Genomic DNA, 18,300 nt, shown 5'->3' with positions numbered 1-18,300 from the left:
GGCTACAAAGAAGATGGAGACTCCTTTTTTTACAAGGAGTCACATTGAACAGATGTGGGGAAACAGGTACAAGTTAATCCTGGAAATATTCCCACTGGACACAAGAGAAAAATTTTTCACAGTGAGAACAATGAGCTACTGAAATAATCTCCCCAGGAAAGTGGTAGGTTCCTCAGCATTAAGATTCAGCTGGGCGGGGTTTTGGGACATCTTGTTTAGACCACGTTTTTGCCAAGAAAAGTTGGACCTTGAAGTTCCTTCCAACCTGGTCTTCTATGCTGATCACAGCATAATCACTTCTCATTACTCAGGAATAAACTAGTTGCTGGGAGATGTGATTTCAGAAATCAGAAAAAAACAGACCTTTCTAGTAATCCCAGACTTAGACATACACATACACAAAAAGGAAAAATACTCTGAATTTTGATAGCCTGTGGGTAAACAAACTGATCTATTACCATTGCCTAAATATGTGGTGCCATATGTGCAAATATGAGGAATCCAAAGACAGAATTGATGCCACACACCCTTTTTTGACATCAGTCACCAAGACAAAGGCGTATCAGGAAGGAGAACATTTCCCATTTTGTGATGGGAGTTCTTTACATGCAGAATACTTATAATATTCACCTTTTTGCTTAGCCCAATGCCATAAAACCCACAAAGATTTTCCTTGTTTCCAGTTTTGTTGTGGATATTCAAATGTAAAAACTCATCAATAATAAAAATGTTGGACTCGTCTTCCTGTAGGATTACTGTAAAGTTAGATTATGGCAGCATTTCTTGAGTGTTTAGTAATCAGGAAAGTTCTTTGCTGTGTATGTCATTTGCTTCATCTTAATTTGAAATGCAATGCATGTACTGCAACATTTATTAGAAGCATGAGAGGAGAAAACTGTCTAGCAAATTTCAGAGTTGTTGCAACTTAACAAAATCATTGAATTAAATTAATAGAGTGTATGTGCCATTAGCATAAATTAATTAATTGTGTGTAATAACATACATGTCTGAAATGCCAGCTGTTCATTAGGTGAAACTTCTCAGTGGAGAAAAAACACCTCCAAGTTACTAATTCTCTAATTTGGAACAAATTAGCAATTGGTACTTCTATTTTAAGAGTTGCAGACACAAGAAGAAGTAGGTGTTCAGTTTATATCATAACACTTTTGGATTTGTAATTTCAGAGAGAAATTTTAAGAAATTTCTGTTTCACCATTGCCTGTCCATCCCTCTGTTTTGCTTACAAAAATATGCCAGAAACCAACCAACTAGAAATCATAACTCCAGCCAAAGCTCTGAAAAGATGATGCCTTATTGCCCCCAAAAGCCATGTGAAATTACTCAAAGCAGGGACCAGGAGTGCTGCAGCTGCAGATACACCCTGCATGAGCAGACTGGGGTTAGAAAGAAGCCTGTGCACATCCAGAAGTGCTGTGGTCCTTACAGATTCAGGTTGGAACACATCCTGAAATTGCCATGCTCCACAGGCAATAGAAATGTTAATCTTATCTCTCTGATACGTCTGCCTTGCAGGTTCTTCTTTCTTCATTCGTAGGTATTATTCAGGTTTGGCTTTTCTTGGGGTTAGCCAGTAATCCCATCTTTCCTGTCCTCCCATATTGCTGAGATTTGATGGTAAATTCAGAGAACTTCCGAATCATTAGAGAAGATGCACTGCAGTGGCATCGTTCTGCTTATCTGTCTCTCCAAGCTGCCTGTCAATGAAGCAAAGAAAAGGTAGTTCCTCGTTAAGCCACAAGGAACAGTACTGGTCCGACGCCTAGGGATTTCCTGCCCCTCCCATGCCTCCATGCTGCAGCCAAATTCTTGGTGGAAGGACTGGCAAAACAGGAATTAGGAAACAGCTAGACTTCTTGACAGTAAGAGCAGTAAAGACATTGAAAGTCAACATGCTTCAGGGCAAAAACTCACCCTTGTATAAAGGGCCTGGAACATGCAATTTCTAGAAACAGCAGCTGTTTGGAGTCTTGCCTGAAAAAACATAGTACTAGGCAGTCAAGAAACAGGACACTTTTCAGGCTCTGGCTCTGAAGAAAACTGAAGTCAGATGGGATGAATATTGTGAGCAGAGATGAGAGTACAGCACGAGGGACATAAACACAGGAATGTTTTTTGGTGCCCACTTTGCTCATTTCCACAGAAGCTGATAGCAATGCTGCAGGAAACTGTGCCAGTAATGAGTGATAATTTATCCCTGTGCAACAGAACTATATATTTAAAAGTAACAAGTACAAAATGTGACTAGCTCCTGACATCTTCATATCCTTCGCTAAATACAGCACAACATTGCCTCTCCAGTCTTCAAAAGGTGCTTATATTTCAGCTACAACTTCAGGCCACCCTCTGTGCAGCACGTGTTTTAGGACCTCTGCTGCTGATGTTAAGAACGTGTCCGTGTCCCTGAGAGAGGCACCCACCAACAAAACACACAATATCCTGCTTCCTTAGCATCAGCCCTAGCCTAACGCGGGGCTCGGTGTTCTTGGATTGTGTCCCACTGGGCTCCACAGAGTGGGTTAGACAGGCTCTAGAGAAGGAACCGCTCGAACTGTGCAGGCAGCGGCTAAAACCACATGGCACTGCCTGTGCGCACAGGGCGATAGGGACGGGCTAGGGGGTCGTAGAGGGGGGGTCCTGAACCTCTGGCCACCTGGGAGAGAAGAGGCACCACCTCCTGTTCGCGGCCGCGGAGCGAAGCCCCGGCCAAACCCACCCGCAGCAACGCCGGCCCGCCGGGGCCTTCCACGCCTCCACCGCGCCCCCTCCGCGGCGGAGCGGACGGTCAGCCCCCCTCCCAGAGGACGCTTTCGGCCCTTACCGCTGCCGCCAACCCTGTACCCGCGGGGAGGCGGCGCGGAGCCTCGGGTAGCGATGCTGCACAGCGGCGCCGACACCGCCCCCTTCTCTCCCGGCTCAGTGCCGCGAAGCCACCACCCTCCGGCATCTGGGGTGGACCCGCCGGGGCTACTCCGCCCCAAGACGCGGCATTGGGCGGGGCCCGCATGCAAAGGCATCTCCGCCTTCCCGGTGCGTGCTGAGGTCAGGCTGGGCTACGCTGCGAGAGACCTGGGCGGCGGAGAGGGTGCAGAGCCCGAACCAGCGCCTGGCGCCGGCCGGCGAGGGCCGTGTCCCTCCGGGCAGTCGGTGGCCTAAACGGGGCCCTTCCAGTCGTTGGCAGCGGAAACGCAGCGTGTGCGCGGAGGGGGCGGCTGGCCTGCCCCGCCGCCCACCTCCTCCATGTCGGCGGCGAGCGGGGCTGGGGCGCTGGGCTCCGGGGGCAGCGGGCAGTGCTGAGGGAATGCGGCCGGCAGAGACGATGGCCAAATGGCTGAACAAGTACTTCAGCCTGGGCAACAGCAAGACCAAGAGTCCCCCGCAGCCTCCGCGGCCCGACTACCGAGAGAAACGCAACGGCACCGGCGGCGCTCCCCGCCCCGACGGGCCGCCGCACCTCCACCTTCACCACCACACCTCGCCCGGCTTCCCGCACCGCCGCCTGCGCGACGACACCAGTGACCTGGTCCGTGCCTACCGCGCCCAGAAGGACCGCGACTTCGAGGACCCCTACAGCGGGCCCGGCTCGTCCCTGCGCAAGCTGCGCGCCATGTGCCGCCCGGACTACTCTGCGCCCGAGGAGATGGGCGAGGCGGCGGCCAAGGCTTTCTCCTCCTCGTCGTGCTGCGCCGCGGCCCCCGCCACCTGCCCCGCCGGCTCCCCCCACCTTTTCCGCAGCCACAGTGAACGCCGCCCGGCCACCCCGCCCGACGTCAAGTACATCTCCCCTAAGCACCGGCTCATCAAGGTGGAGAGCGGCGGTGGCAGCGACGGCCTGGGCAAGAAGCTCAGCAAGAGCTCCAAGCAGCTGGCCTCTTCTGTCCCCTCTGCCACGAAAGATAAAGTAAGTGTCGTGCGCCTGTCCCTACCCCCATAGGCGAGGGAGTAGGGTTGGGGTTGGCTCAGGTCCTGGAAGGATTTTTTTGGGACTAGCTCCTGGCTGGACGCTTTTGGAGCCGCCAGCGCTCTCCTCTGTGCTTCTCTGGACCTTTTGACTTTATCTGGGCAGGCCTGGCCAGATAAGAAGCGGTATGCCCTGTCCTCCGGCCTTTCCAACGCGTCTCCCTTCTGGTGGGGCAGGTTACAGGTGCGGCGAGCCGTGCTGCGGGGGCACAGCGCACTGCCAGCCTCACGGCTGCGGCTGAGGCTCCTGCAGCACACGATGGGAATCCGTGAGGGGGTGCTTGGGGAGACCAATAGTCACTTGATAAGTCCCGCTTGTGTGACCTGGAGTTTTGGCCTCAGTCCCATTGTGTGTGGCATGGCATGCTCATATGAAAAATTAAAAATAAATTCAAAAAATGTGATGCCATCCCAAATCAGACGGGCTGTTTTTAAGGAGATAGTTTGACATGTGTTCAGCAATAACTTTTTGCCTCCTAGTGGAGTGTCAAAGGTGAAGTGGCTCAAAGTCCAGTGTTAAAATGGCATTGGAACTTCCATCATTGTGTTTCTAACAGGAGGGTTCATGAAACAAACTCTACAGCTACTGGTTCAGTGTCAAATGTTCTCCTATCACTTACTGGTCATTCTCTATAAATATTAACGAAATACTGTACGCACAGGACTAGAAATTGCTGGGCTCAGGAACTCAGGTTAGTTCTTTGCATTATTTTCTAGGCAGAGCACACATCCCCCCACTTCTTTTGGCCCTGTGGGTATTTTAGGTTTTTTGTACATTAGAAATTGCTAATTCTAAATTTTGTAAATGGGTATTTACACCCTCAGTGTAATAGTCACATCACAAGAATTCTAAGCACGTGCTGAGTGTTATCAGTTTAAATGATCAGTAAGTACGTGTTTAAATGTGTAACATGATTGCATTGAGCGGTGACACATTTCCATGACAACTTGATCAATTACATCCTGTCCATGTGAAATTCCAAATGACACAAGATTAAAAGTCTAGAATTTATTATATTGCTGTTCATTTTAGTTGTAGCTACTGACTGGGAGCAACTTCTTTCATGTAAGGGAATGATTAAAAGTTAGAATCTCCCTAATCTTTAGTCTCAGGATACTCAGTCATCTTTCAGTTGCCTGCATTGATGCCTTTTATCTGCTCTTAAGTAAGTAATTTAAACAACTTCAGGTTTCAGAAAAAATAACTGTGTTGCAAAAACGCTTCCAAGCACAGCTGCTCTCCGTTTTGTTTTAATAGGGCATGTTTGTTAATAATCCTTCAGTTTTACACTCTAGAAAAGGAATTTCTGAGCAGAAACTCTGTCACTAGGTTCCCTTCTACCTTGTGTCATTGTAAGGCAGTGCACTGCTCCCAAGCCCCTATTGCAGGCTCTAAAACTTGTTTTGAGCGAGAACCCTATGTTTTATTCAGAAAGATGCAGAACACTTAATGTTATAATCACGCTCTTTCTCTTTTGAAGGGAAGAATTATGTGTGACAATCAGGAAATCTTAACATGTCTAAGAAATAAAATAATCCCTACACTTCAAAAGTTAAATGTGCCTGCCATGACTCACAGCAGAATCTGGTTGTGAGGAGCTACATATCTTGCTTTGTGTTTTATTATGTTATTTCTTCAGTTAATGGACACAAAATCTCTCTTATTTCATATCTCTGAAATGAAAAGTCTTGACAGCTGAACCTGTTAAGCAGTGATCTTAGTGGTCAGGCAGAGAACTGCTTCTCTTCTACACCTGTCATTCAAAGAGGAGAAAAAATGAGGTATTTAGTTGAGTACGTGTAGCTCAGTGGCAAATAAAGCAAGTGGAAATAAACTTCTGTAGCAAGGATGTAATAGAGGGGACAGTAAAGATGCTATAAAAAGGTAGAGGTTTGAAATTTAGAAGAGTTGACAGAAATTATAAAAACACAGAGGAGACCAAAATCTGTGCATAGTATAGCATAAGCTTGGAACTACCTTAGGAATGAAAAAAGATCTATTTGCTATATATAAGTTTGTCACAGAAATATGTTGGTGTTTAACAATCCAGTAGTGTTTGCTAAATGCTTGCATTCCATTCCAGCCCCTCTGGTTTTTAATTTTCATACAGTAGGACAGAAGGCTGTTTTCTTTAATGTGTTAACTGAGAAGCATGTTTTGCAACAAATTAATTGAGCAATTTTTCTTGACTGGTCATTAATAAAGAGTTGGCTGAAAAGCTCAGTTGTGTATTAAACTTGGAAGAATTGCTAGAATGGGAAGGAGATTTAGAACATTAGCGTGTGTGGTGTGGCTATTTATAAAAGACAAATGACTAAGTATGAATAATGACAAGTTAGGAGAAATTACCAGGAAAAAAATGATAGCCTAGCTGATTCAGGGAGTTAAGGAGATGGAGATTAAAAGCAATGGCAGTCATGGTCGTATTTTGCAAGATTCCAGGCACAGGTTGTAAATGTAACCACTGACATGCAATGTATCTGGGCTTCAGAAAGCTTTCATGTGTAGAGGTAGAAGTACCAACTTAAGTTGAAGCAAACAAGCCCAAGTTGCCAGGCATCTTTAATGAGGTCACTAATGTTTATAACAGATGCCTAAGGGAGAGTAACCATTACCAGGTGGTAAGAGTTAAAATTGGTGGGTGGATGTCTTTAAGTAATAAAATCGGTAGTTTTGGGTCTGTCACAGTGATGCTTATCTTCAAACATGGGAGAGCAGGCTATGTTATAATTCATGGCAGAAGCAGGTCAGTGTCTCCAGTATGGAGGATAAGAAATTACTGGCTTCCACCTTTAGTGTTGGCCTGGGAAGCATTATTTGCTTAGTTCTCCTGTGGCATAGTGTAGGCAAGCAGGAATAACGTGTCTATATGTCAAAACAACCCAGCAGCTACTGTGTGAATAAATGCAAGACTTGGCTTAACATCAGCTCAACAGACAAACCGCTTGGTGCACTGGGGATCTAAAAGAATGAGATGAAGTCTTCCTGAGTGGCTCTTCTCTATCTGACATTGTGGTATGTGTAAATCCATGAAAGTAGCAATAGTTAAAGGGGACAGTGTCTGTGAAAGAATACTTTGTGTATTTTGTCACCTTTTACTGTTTTGTTTTTTTTTTAACCTAAAGATTTGCCTGCCTGGCTTTGCAGCTGAAGAACCTAGCACACTGTTCGAAGAATGACTGTATCATACCCCATTGCAGGAAATTCTTAGGATTTAAAAGCTGGGATTGTAGTGTACTTGTCCTTTGAAAGATGATTATTATTTGATAACAAGCAGCATTTTGCACCGCCTCTATGAAGTGGAGTCAGAACTGTGCAGCAGTTCTGGATAGTGAATGCAGAAGACACTGAAAGTTGCAGGATCCATTTCCAGAGGACAAATACGCTGTAGAAAACAGTTTGGTTATGCATAGTGCAACAGCATGTTAGTGTTTTGTGGTGGCAGCAATCAGGAAACTTTTCAGGGCAGCATAGTTACTGACTTGATTTACAAAGGTCTGAAAACAATGTCTCTGTGTGGATTCTACACACTTATAGGGGAAAAAAAAAGTTTTTTGTTTCCATGGGATCTCCTTCGTAAGTGTGCGTTACAGAGGTCTGTCTGCTGGACGAGCATGAGAGCTAAACCTGTTCGACTTGAAAGCTTTTCCTTCCCCCATTATGTAAGAAACAAGTACCTTTCTGACATCGCGGTAGACTATGGAAATGCTGTTTGAATTTTAAAGGTCTTGCACAGAAGTGCTTAGGCTCCATGGAACATTGTTAATATCTGCATATAATTAAAAACTTCTAGGAAACATTTAGAAGATGTTTGTGTTATTTCTGTAATAGGAAGGTCTAAGTTTTATTTGATCTTGCAAGTGAGAACAAGTCAGGTGTATTTAACAGAATTCTGCAGCTGGTGTTTTGGGGCTCACTGAGAAAACACTTGAAACATGTGTAAGCAGTATTTGGGTTATTTGTATCAGAGTATATAATTTCTAGAATTCCTAAACTACAAATGTAACTGTCTTATTCCCATGTTTAATCCATTGCAGGAAGGTGTCTTTACAGTTGCTTCCACTCCAAAACAGTCTTCCTTTTTGTATGTAGTTCTCCTTGGCATATATGGTTCTGTCATTTGAGTCAAGTTTTCAAGGAAAAGATGCCTGAGGCTATTGGTCATGTGAACCTACATTACTGGCTTTGGCAGGACCACACAAAGGCAGCAAGCTGTGTTTGTTCCATGTGTCTCATGTTGCTATAATGCAGCCAGAAATGCATTTCTCTACCTCAGTCAGTCTCATGATTAGGGCACTGTCACAGTCTAATGAATGGGAAGATACTTAGTTACTACCTGAGTCTGAGAAGCTGTAGTGACTTTAGGGCTGTTTGAAGTGATGTGGTAGACTGTTCAATTACAGACATGGGTGGCATGGCAGTATATTTAACACCCTGAATCAGTTTCTGATCTGGGAATCATCCTAATTTCCAGAATCTTGGACACTGAGGGATCCAAGCAGAGAGTGCCTGTAAGGAAGGAGTATGAAGCACTTGCACACATGGAGGCTGAGGGGGTGAGCAGTAGTTTTCTGGAAGAGTGTATCATGTGTATATAAACCTCTGCAGTAAGCTGATCCAAATCATTGAAAGAAAGTACCTCAGTTACTAGATTCAAGTGAGAATAGTGACTTGCTCCTTCTAAACTAACATGTGCTTATTAAACTATTTACTCAGAGGCTAAACAGTGACTGTATCCTTAAAGAGGCTAATACTGATGTACCAATACCCATAAAGACACTGGGCAGGGTGGTGGACCTTTGTTTCCACCCCTTTTCATGCAGCCTGTATATCCAATGTGTGTGAATGGTCTCACTTGGCCCACTATGAGAAAGAACACATGCTTGCATCACTCTTTCATATGTATCCTCTCTTGCTTTACAGGAGAGCATGCAAGATGAATGTGTTTCTGTGCTGGGTTATCTTCCCAAATCCAAGAGATTCTCATTGCTAGGAACACAGACTCTGAGCAGCCACTTGCTTAATTTCTGGGCTCGTTGCATGATACAAGTGCTCATTCCCCTTTCCATTTTTCTGTTTCTTCAACCTGTATTCTGAGCATCCTACAGCACAAGCAGTGGCTAATATGTGTTCTGGAGCAAATTTAGTCTGAGCTTGGTGCTTTAATTTTGATATCTCTATCAGTATTAGTTCAAAGTCATGTTTTGAAATAAGTACCAGAAGAAATTTGTTAATGGCTGAAATAAGTCTCCACCCTAGCACATGCTTAGAAGCTGTCTGCACATGGTCCTGGGCAGCTGCCTCTGTGGCCCTGCTTGAGCAGTGTGGGGCCAAATTTCAGTCAATTGCATGGTCTGCTCATCCAGTTAACATTAACATTAACAACTTTTCCGTAAGGATCTTAAGGGAGACACTGCCAAAAGCCTTGCCTCAGCCCAGCAGACAGTATTGGCTGCTCTCCTGATGTCTAGTAGACCAGTTATTTACACTTCCTGGCCATAGTTTTCAATTCTAGCTGAAAAATTAGTAGAACCATTCACGACTGCAGTGGACTGCAAGTACTTGGGATGTTTTCCACGGGAAGAATGGAAGGCCACCTTAAAGCTGATTGCTTCTTAATGTTTGATTAACAAAATATCTACTCCCATTAACCTGCAGAGCTGCTTTTTTTTTCGTAGTGGAATTCATACATTGATGTCAAACAGTAATGATTGATTATTGTTTTGTCTCCATGTGGCTTTGTAAAAATAATAGATATTGGATTATCAGTGGCTGTATTCCTGAACAAGGAGAGGGAGGCCACTCACCCTCCTTGGAAAGCTGCAGAGCAGCACTGTCACCCCCCAGGCTCCATTTCTCCATAGTCTACAGCTGCCTCTCACAGGACGTGTCTTACAGCTTTTTTACGAGCTCTATTACCCTCCTTTGGGTGCAGTCAAGGAACGTCACATCCTTCTTTAATTGTGAGGCCCTGAACTGCACACAGCACTCAAGGCTGCGTACAACTGGGTAATCCCCTCTCTTGACTGTCGTGCTGTGTTGGATGTTCCCCAGGATGCTGTTTGCCCTCTTGGCTACCAGGGTACACCGCTGGCTTCTGTTTGGCCTGCTGCCAACTAGCACCTCCAGATCCCTTTCTGCAAGGCTGCTTCCCAGGCAGCATCTAGTCTTGTTAAATTTCATTGCATATTTCATGCATGTTGGGTCATTTCTTCTGTGCAAATCTGCCTATGGTGGGTGTAATTGGAAGTAAACAGAAGAGTCAATTCTAGGTTTGTTTTCAACTGGGAGAGTATCTCCTTGATCAAGGAGAAAGCCTTAGTCCAGTTTGCAGTGGCTTCTGTGATCTCTGACTAATTTCTCTCTTTCAGGTTAAAGAGACATGCCTTTGCCTCCATCTCCAGTGCTTCTCTCTTGTCTCCTATACCCTCACATGTGTACTTAAAGAAATAATCTGGTTAGCCATAGTGGTTGGCATGCTTGCCCTGCCAGAGAGCTGCAGGGGATATTGAAGAGTGAAAGGCCACTGCAGGCAGTTTAAAATCTGAAATTCACTTGAGCAGCTCTGCTGTGGCTGACAGATGTATATCTCTGGTAAAGGTATTGCAAACTTACTGAGGTTGCAGTAGTAGCAAAGAAGGTGAGCTGGATTATTTTGTAAAACCTGAAGTGATTTTACTGCTGCAGTGTTTAGACAAAAGATATACAAGAGTCAGAAGCCTACAGCCTAGGATAAACTGAAAACTGCCAGATGCTTCAAGTTTGCAATTGCCGATTACAAGCTTGCCTTGGATGTTTCACAGTTGGTTTACCTCTTAGAGTTTATACATATGCTCACCACTTAATCTTTTTATCTGTTAATTGCTATAAGGATCTATACTCAAAAAACCCATCTGTGGAGAGAGAGAGAAGGAAGTAATTAATTGCTTTTACATTTCATTGCTGATTCAGTAGTTATGATTTTGACGTGGTTCCAGCAGCTGACAGCTTCATGGAGTTGGAAATTAAAGGTGCGTGCTGTAGATGCAATTCATGTTTTTTTAATACCTGTGGATTAAGATTATTATGTGACATATGAACAATCGCTGTAGAAGTTAAATTTGCATCTTTGAACAAGCATTATTGTACTAGAAATATTAAGGGAACAAATAATATTAATAGTAGTAGTAGTGAGAAACATTTCTGTCGTTACAGTTTGTTTTGTTATTGTGTTTGTATGTTCAGCCAGAATTCTAATTAAAGGCTTTATGTTGGTAAAGCTAGTTACTGTAAAGACGAGGAGGAGGTATGGATACATGTGACTAAGTGTTGGATAAGGTTAAATTGGATAGGGAAAGAAAAAAAAATACCTAGGAATGAATTCAGTGTTGGAGTTTGCATGGGTGGCAAAAGAAGGCAGGTGAAACGAGTCAAAATGCCAACAGCAGATTGATTGCATTGCAGGTTCTGACTTGAAATACAAGTGGAAACTACATGGTGGATACCACATATTGCCTGTGGAGGGGATTTTCTAAGTTATTGAGCTGAGTTTAGAGCATTCCATCAGTGTAGTGCTTACATGTCTTCCATCTTTGTAGGAACTGCAATATCTGTGAATGGAATCCAAATGCCTGCTCAGTCACATTCTCTGGTCTGTATATCTTCTATCTCTCTGCATAGGCAGCTTTCATCTGATCTCAAAATGCTGCTGTAGTCCACCAGTTTTACTAATGTAAATTTAGATTATCTTGTTACATATGTTGAAATAGTTTGCAAAGTTCTGAAATCTGCGTAGGTATTTACATACACATCCATAAACCAAAGTATGATAAATATATAAAAAGTATAATTATCATTATTATGTGCTATTTTATATACCTAAACATGCATATTGCTGAGAAAGAGATTGTGAACTTTCTGTTTTGGGTGACTTCTAAAACTTGTGTGGGCAAGACTCAAACAACGTGGTCTGGCTTTCACATTACGCCTGTATTAAGTGAAAGAGAAGTTCAATTGTCTTCCAAGATCTCTGGGAGCCTAATGTAACTCCTGACATGCAAAAACTGCCTGAGTTGCCAACAGGCTTATGTTAATACAGTGCATTCCTACAAGGACCCTCCTGCAAGATCTACAGTACAGCTCTGTCAAGCTGGACTGCTCTTGCCCGTTCTGTAAATGAATCTGTGCAGTAAGTGAATGTGGAGTTAGCCTGACTATAGTCTCTAAAACATACAAACATACCTTCTTCTCCATAAGCATGAAAGAATAAACAGGGGGTTGTTCATATAAAGTGCATGTGTATGCAGTTGGGCATGGCTGGGTGAGTCAGTGGGAGAGAATGATGTTGTAGGACACTGAAGTTGGGTTGAACAGCGAGGCTGATCAGCAAGAAGGAATTATGCTTCCTTCTGTAGTTTGGTCTCTGAATTTTGACATGGGTGTGTGCAGAGACACCAAGTGTAGCTTAAACAGCATTACACAATTCTGCTTCAACAGTTGGGCTGCTATAAATCCAGCTTTCCTTACTGTTGCATGGTAGCATGGATATTACTTGCAGCCCTTCTTTCAAAAGTGCTCAGATAAGGAAAGAGGTCTATATTACACTTTTTTACAAATCCAACGTAACCCAGATTTTCAAGGAAAATTAGCATTAGGATTGTTGTAATGTAATCTGTATGTGGAAGTGCAGCCTTTTATAGACAGAATAAAGTGATGCATTTTCTTTTGATTTAAAGGGCATTTTAAGTCTAAATTAGAATTTAAGCACAATAAGAGCATGTGTTGGAACTTATATAATTTGTAGCCTAATCAATGGGGATAAAGAATCTGGAAAGGCAAGTGTATTGTGGGTCTCTTCAACCATCAGGTTTGTTAGTAAACCTCTGGTTTGCGATCTGATCTTATGGTCGTAATCTGCCACTGTATTTACTTGAATCATGGAAGAAGTGGATATTCTGTTAATTTTTTTGTATTATTTTTTTTTTACATATCCTTATCTACCAGCAGCTGGTTGTAGAGGTGATTCTCAGACATTCATCCAAAGCACTTCCCCAGGACAAAGGATGTAAATTATCTCCTTACTCCTTTGCTGCCCTATGTTGGTGTGATCACGTCCTTGACTAACAGCAGGGTGCTTGGGAGTAACACGAGACTTTGCAGTTGAAATGGCATACGGTGGTGTCCTGGGTTCAGCTAGGATAGAGCTAATCTTCACAAGAAATTGGGAGGGTACATAGCCAGAATAGCTGACCAAAACTAGACAAGGGGTTATCTGATACCATATAAAACTATGCTTAGTATATAATCTGGGAGAGTTGGCCAGGGAAAGGTTGGATTGTGTAGCTCAGTGGCTGGACGTTGGATTCCAGGTCATAAGCAACTGCATCATGCATTGCTCTCTTTGGGTATTCTTTTATTAATGTTATTATGATTATTATTTCTTACTGTTTTTTGCTGCCCTATTAATCTGTGCTATTAAACCTATGAGTTTCATATTTTTCTTCTGATTCTTTTCCTCATTCCACCAGAGCAGGGGAAGGCTTGGGCAAACAGTCATACTGTTTTAACTTTCAACTTGTCTGATGAGAGCCATACTCATTCTCTTCTGCCTTTAACTTTCACCAGACAACCCTCTAGGGAGAAGTCCTGTGAGTGTTCCCTAAATCCTTTTTCTCTTTGATCATGGAAGTTGAAATACAAGTTTAATTTACTTTTGATTAGCGCACATCTATTTATGTTTTGGGGTTTCTTTTGCTTGAAATTTCTCATGCCTCAAGTTTCTGTCACTGGATCTACACGATAGAAAATAATATATGTATATAGGGTGCCACAGGATGGGCTTGTATAGAAAAGGCGTCACTACTTGCAGGAGCTCCAAGTTCACTCCAGTAAGCTTGTGTTCTGTTAACAGGTAAGCCACAGGCCTTTTAACAGTAGCCCTAACAAATGCAGCCAATTGAGACATGAAGTTAGAATCTCAGTGGCTGCCTGAGGCCTTCTGGAGTTTTGCCAATTGCTGTGATGCTTTTTGACAAGACCCAACTGAGATGTGGCTGTATTTGACAGAGAAAAAGCAAGCTAACTGTGTTCTGCTTCAAGGGTGAGGCCCTTTGTGTGAATGACCTCCCTAGGCTGCAGTTACCAAACCTCAGCAGGTTGCCAGTCCTGAGCTTGTCTAAGGCAGATGCATCAGGTGCAGCATTAGATCCCGGGTAACCTGACTAGTAGAGACTTTTAGGAGTGATGCATGGATAAGCAGGTGATGGCATCCATCTCTTCTCTTTCCTGTGTTTGTCTGTCACTTATGTGAAAGATCAATCTGGAGGTCAGTTGAAGAAGTTTAGCCACTGTCTTGGAAGCATGCTTAATCCAAGATGGGAGAAGAGCAGAGCATGCAGGCTGTAAGCTGGGATCTTCTGTGCTGGCCTTGGCCTCTTGACCACAGAAAACAAATGAGTAACTGAGAACAGCCACCATTTGCTGGTGCCCGGTAGGTTATTGGAATTAAAAAAAAAAAAAAAAAAGCAACACATATATCCCTGTCTGAAACACTGATGATATCTGGTGAACATGAAAGCACTTTGTCATACAGAAGGGCCTGTTCCTACATGTACATGGGGAAGAGATGATGTTATGGTGTTCCCACATTGGGTCTTAACCACATGGCCTGGAGGGTGATTAAGATCATGGTCTGCAGATCCCTGCTGCTCATGCAAGGGATGTATCTAAGATGCTCAGAGGCTTACAAAGAGAACTTCTGTGAGACACTGGCAAGCTAAGAACAGGAGAAATGATCTTCTGTAATGGAATTGTGAAACAGAGCTTGGATAGTTACAATAGATATATTACAGTTGAGCTAAAAACATACACACTTGATGTTTTCAAACCTTTTTGAATGAAGGCTTCTTTTTCAAAGTAGAAAAACTTGAGCCTTCCTAGAATTAGAGAATTCGCAGCTATATAGCAAGTATAGAAGAAATCAAATGTTGGCACTGGCCAGCTACTCTATCTAGGCTGGAAATCGGTAAATCTTAATATATATGGAAACAGTAACACTCACTGGGAGACCCCTCTGACAGCTGGGAGCTGTGAAACTACTTCTAATGAGGAAATAATACACATTTCCAGGAGGGTGATGGAAGTGATAGAATGTTCTTTCCGATTGCCGAAGTGCTGAAAAGTGGATTTCTTTGGAGGGTTTTGTTTGGTTTGTGTTTGTTTTTGTTTTGAAGGGGTTTTGGGTGGGCTGGTGGTTTGACGGAGCCAGTTTGCCCAATCTGAAAAATTTAATAAAACATAATTATGGTGAGCTCTACAGCATCTTATAGTGCTTGTGGCACTATTATTCATCAGAAAGGGTGGAGTTTAAACCCAGTGTCCAAGATAGGGGAGGTTTTCTTTCCAGGGATTTCTGTAGTAGGTATCTTTCTACCCTCAAACTGATTTGGGTAAGATTTACAGATAATAGTAATAAATACAATAATTAAATACTAAGGGTTTGGACCTCTTTACATTGTTATTTTAGAATTTCCTTATTAGAAAGCACCTTTTGCTTTATTAGATCTCTGTTGAACAACAAGTTAGCTGCTTTAGTCTGTCCATGTTCACTGCAGTAATCTCTTGAATATGTTACCATTATGCTTAAAGCAAATCAGTCTTCACTTTTTTTCTTGATTGACAGCATTTTGTATGTGTGCTTTTCCTCCTTGGATATCTTTGCCAAATGGGGAAGAAGAAATATCATGTAACTGTGTTAGACTGCTTTCTGTTTCATGTTTTAGTACAGTTTTGCTAAGGACTGGCAAGTATTACGTGTTGACATTTGTAACAGGAGCACAGCACAGAGTCCGTGTTCTCATCCAGCATCTCTTGACAGGATTGCATCGGAGGACTAAATGGATAGAATTTCAACTGCAGCAGTTTGGAGATAAACCTGTCCTTGTGACTAGGAGAAATTATTGCTGTGTGATACACATTGTTCTCTTTGTCCTAAGCATGTGCAGCTGCTGTCACTTTGTTTGCTGCTTGGACTCGTGTTGCTAGACATGGGGAGCAGGCATTTTTCCTTTGGGTTAAATGTTTTTCACAATAATGAGGCAGTAATTTCAGACAAGAAGTGAAAGAATAATTTTTTTCTCCCTCTGCTACCATGTCAGTATGGTGGTTTGTGGTCAATCAGAAACTTCTGATCGCTTTAAACTTTGCGTGGAGGAAAACAAAATTTCTAATTAAAACATCAATCACAGATACTTTGGTATCCCCAGCCTGTGAGTGTATCCATGTCTTGCTCTGACAGTTATATCTGTGTGTTCAGTGATAACAAATGCATCTTCTAAAATACAGCCTTCTTTGCGATGTGCTTGTGAGTGGTCTGTAGTTCAGCATTGGAATCTTATGTTGAGAAATGGGGTGGGGTTTTTTTGGTTGATTTTTTTGCTATGTTTTGGGGTGGTTTTTTCCGAAGCAACATAAGTAGTATAAAATGGCAGTGTATCAGTATTTCACAACTTGATTAGTGACTCATGTGTTGGATGTTTTGTTCTGTAATCTTGAAGGAGATGTCTGCCTTTCATAATACAATCTTCATTTGCTACATGGCATTTGTGCAGGTGTTTGATCTGGAAATGCCTGTGCCCTGTTCTTTGCTCAGTCTGGTGGAGTACACTGGCAGCAGGAGGCAGAAGCAGATGCAGCTTCAGTTGCATAGCTGGCAATGAATGCTTCTGGTTCTTTGAAAAGATTGAAGCAGTTGGAATAGCAATCTGTTCTCAGTTTTACTGATGCTGGTATTAAATATGTAAAGTAACCAGTGGGACAGATTTTTTGTAGGAAAAAAAAATCCCTCTTGAAGTGAGTAGTCCTTTTGGGCAGAACCCTGTAGGCTTGCCATGCTTGGAGAGAGGGGTTGGATGGAGTGATCTCTTGGCAGTATTTCTCAGCCAAATAATTTTATGATTGTATGGGGCTTCTGATGCTGAGGCTCTCCTTCAGACTCTTGTTTGTCCTATGTTAAATCTCTGTGCTCTGCAGTAATTCTCATACGAGGATTTTTTTCTTTGCCCTGGTCCCCATGTCAGCTTCTAGAAATAAAGATAAACCCTAACCCTTCAGTAACAGGGAAGAGTGATTCCTCTTACTTTATTGATCTGATTGAAAAGCCTGTGTAACCAATGTGACTTGCCTAATATAAAATTATTTTGCAGGGGTCAGAGGAGTGATAATGTATGGTAAAGGATGAGATTTTTCTAACCTTCAGGTTTCTAGTCTCCTCTTGGAGGAAAAAAACTTGTTCTTCTGACAGAAAATTTCTTTTTTGTGGGCATTTGTCCTAGTTCACAAAATACAGCTAAGAGAAACGTTCCTTTGAGAGAATGATTAGCACAGATAGTGTCAAGAAACTACATTGAAACAAGAAGCTTGTTTTGTGTCTTGCTCCATTGCAACTGAGAACAAAAATTATAGGTTTTATTTGCTATTTTTTATTAATGCAGTGAAAAAAGTATTTCTTTGAGTGTTTGTTTGAAGAAATTTTAGCAATCTTTTCTGTTGTAGGTGATAAACCTAAAAAGCAGAGGGAGCTGAAGTAAGTGCAAGTGAAAGTGTGTCCTCCTTTTTGCTGAACTAACATTAGCAAAGTTCTCTAAGAATTGTACTGAGTGGAATACACTGGTTGGATCTTTCTAACTTGCTCATGCCAGTTATTCAATATCTTGTGCTAGTCATAAATCTTTTGACACAGTCTGCTTTTGTGAGGTTTCTGGTATAAAAGGAAGCACACTTCTCTGTCAACATTATTTAGAAACTGATTTGTGTCAATTGTGTATTTGTCCTCTGAACTCAGACTATACTTTGAAGATGACATAGGATGCAGCTGCATAAAACTGGGTTTTGTTTGCTGGTAGGGTTTTGCTGCCTTCTATTTTGCACATCTGACTGGAGATTCTAGTAACAGCTACTTTCTTTTCCAGGTATTGATAGCTGATGACTACTCAGATCCATTTGATGCCAAAAGTGAGCTGAACAGAATGGCAAATGTGGAGAACACTGGCTATATGGAACCATATGAAGCCCAGAAAATAATGACTGGTAAGAAAAGAAAATTGCATATCTGAGCTTTAGTTACATGGCAGTTCACATGAGTATTACAGCTTCTATGAAACAGAAGTGTCCTTTGGCAGTGCAAAATCATGGTTCTGAAGATGCTCAGGTAGTCAACAATTTGATAGAGGCTTTCCGTGTGCCTGCACATGTCTTGATATCTAAAAATACTGCTTTGGATCTCACTGTTGAATACAGATTGTTTGTACTGTGATGTGGGAAGACGAAAATGTAAGCAATGGGAG

General features: G+C 42.6%; 1 protein-coding gene across 1 annotated transcript in view; it reads left to right on the top strand.

Moving 5' to 3' along the window:
* Positions 1-3,027: 3,027 nt before the first annotated feature.
* Positions 3,028-18,300, top strand: part of SHB (SH2 domain containing adaptor protein B) — a 57,186-nt gene continuing 41,913 nt past the window's right edge. Inside the window, exons 1-2 of the mRNA XM_030467954.1 lie at positions 3,028-3,919; positions 17,926-18,043. Coding sequence (XP_030323814.1) covers positions 3,320-3,919; positions 17,926-18,043 — 718 coding nt within the window. The 5' untranslated portion in view covers positions 3,028-3,319. The remainder of the gene's footprint in view (positions 3,920-17,925; positions 18,044-18,300) is intronic.

The sequence above is a fragment of the Calypte anna genome, chromosome Z, assembly GCF_003957555.1.
Source record: "Calypte anna isolate BGI_N300 chromosome Z, bCalAnn1_v1.p, whole genome shotgun sequence".
NCBI classification, from domain to species: Eukaryota; Metazoa; Chordata; class Aves; order Apodiformes; family Trochilidae; genus Calypte; species Calypte anna.
This window is presented reverse-complemented; position numbering and strand designations above follow the sequence as displayed.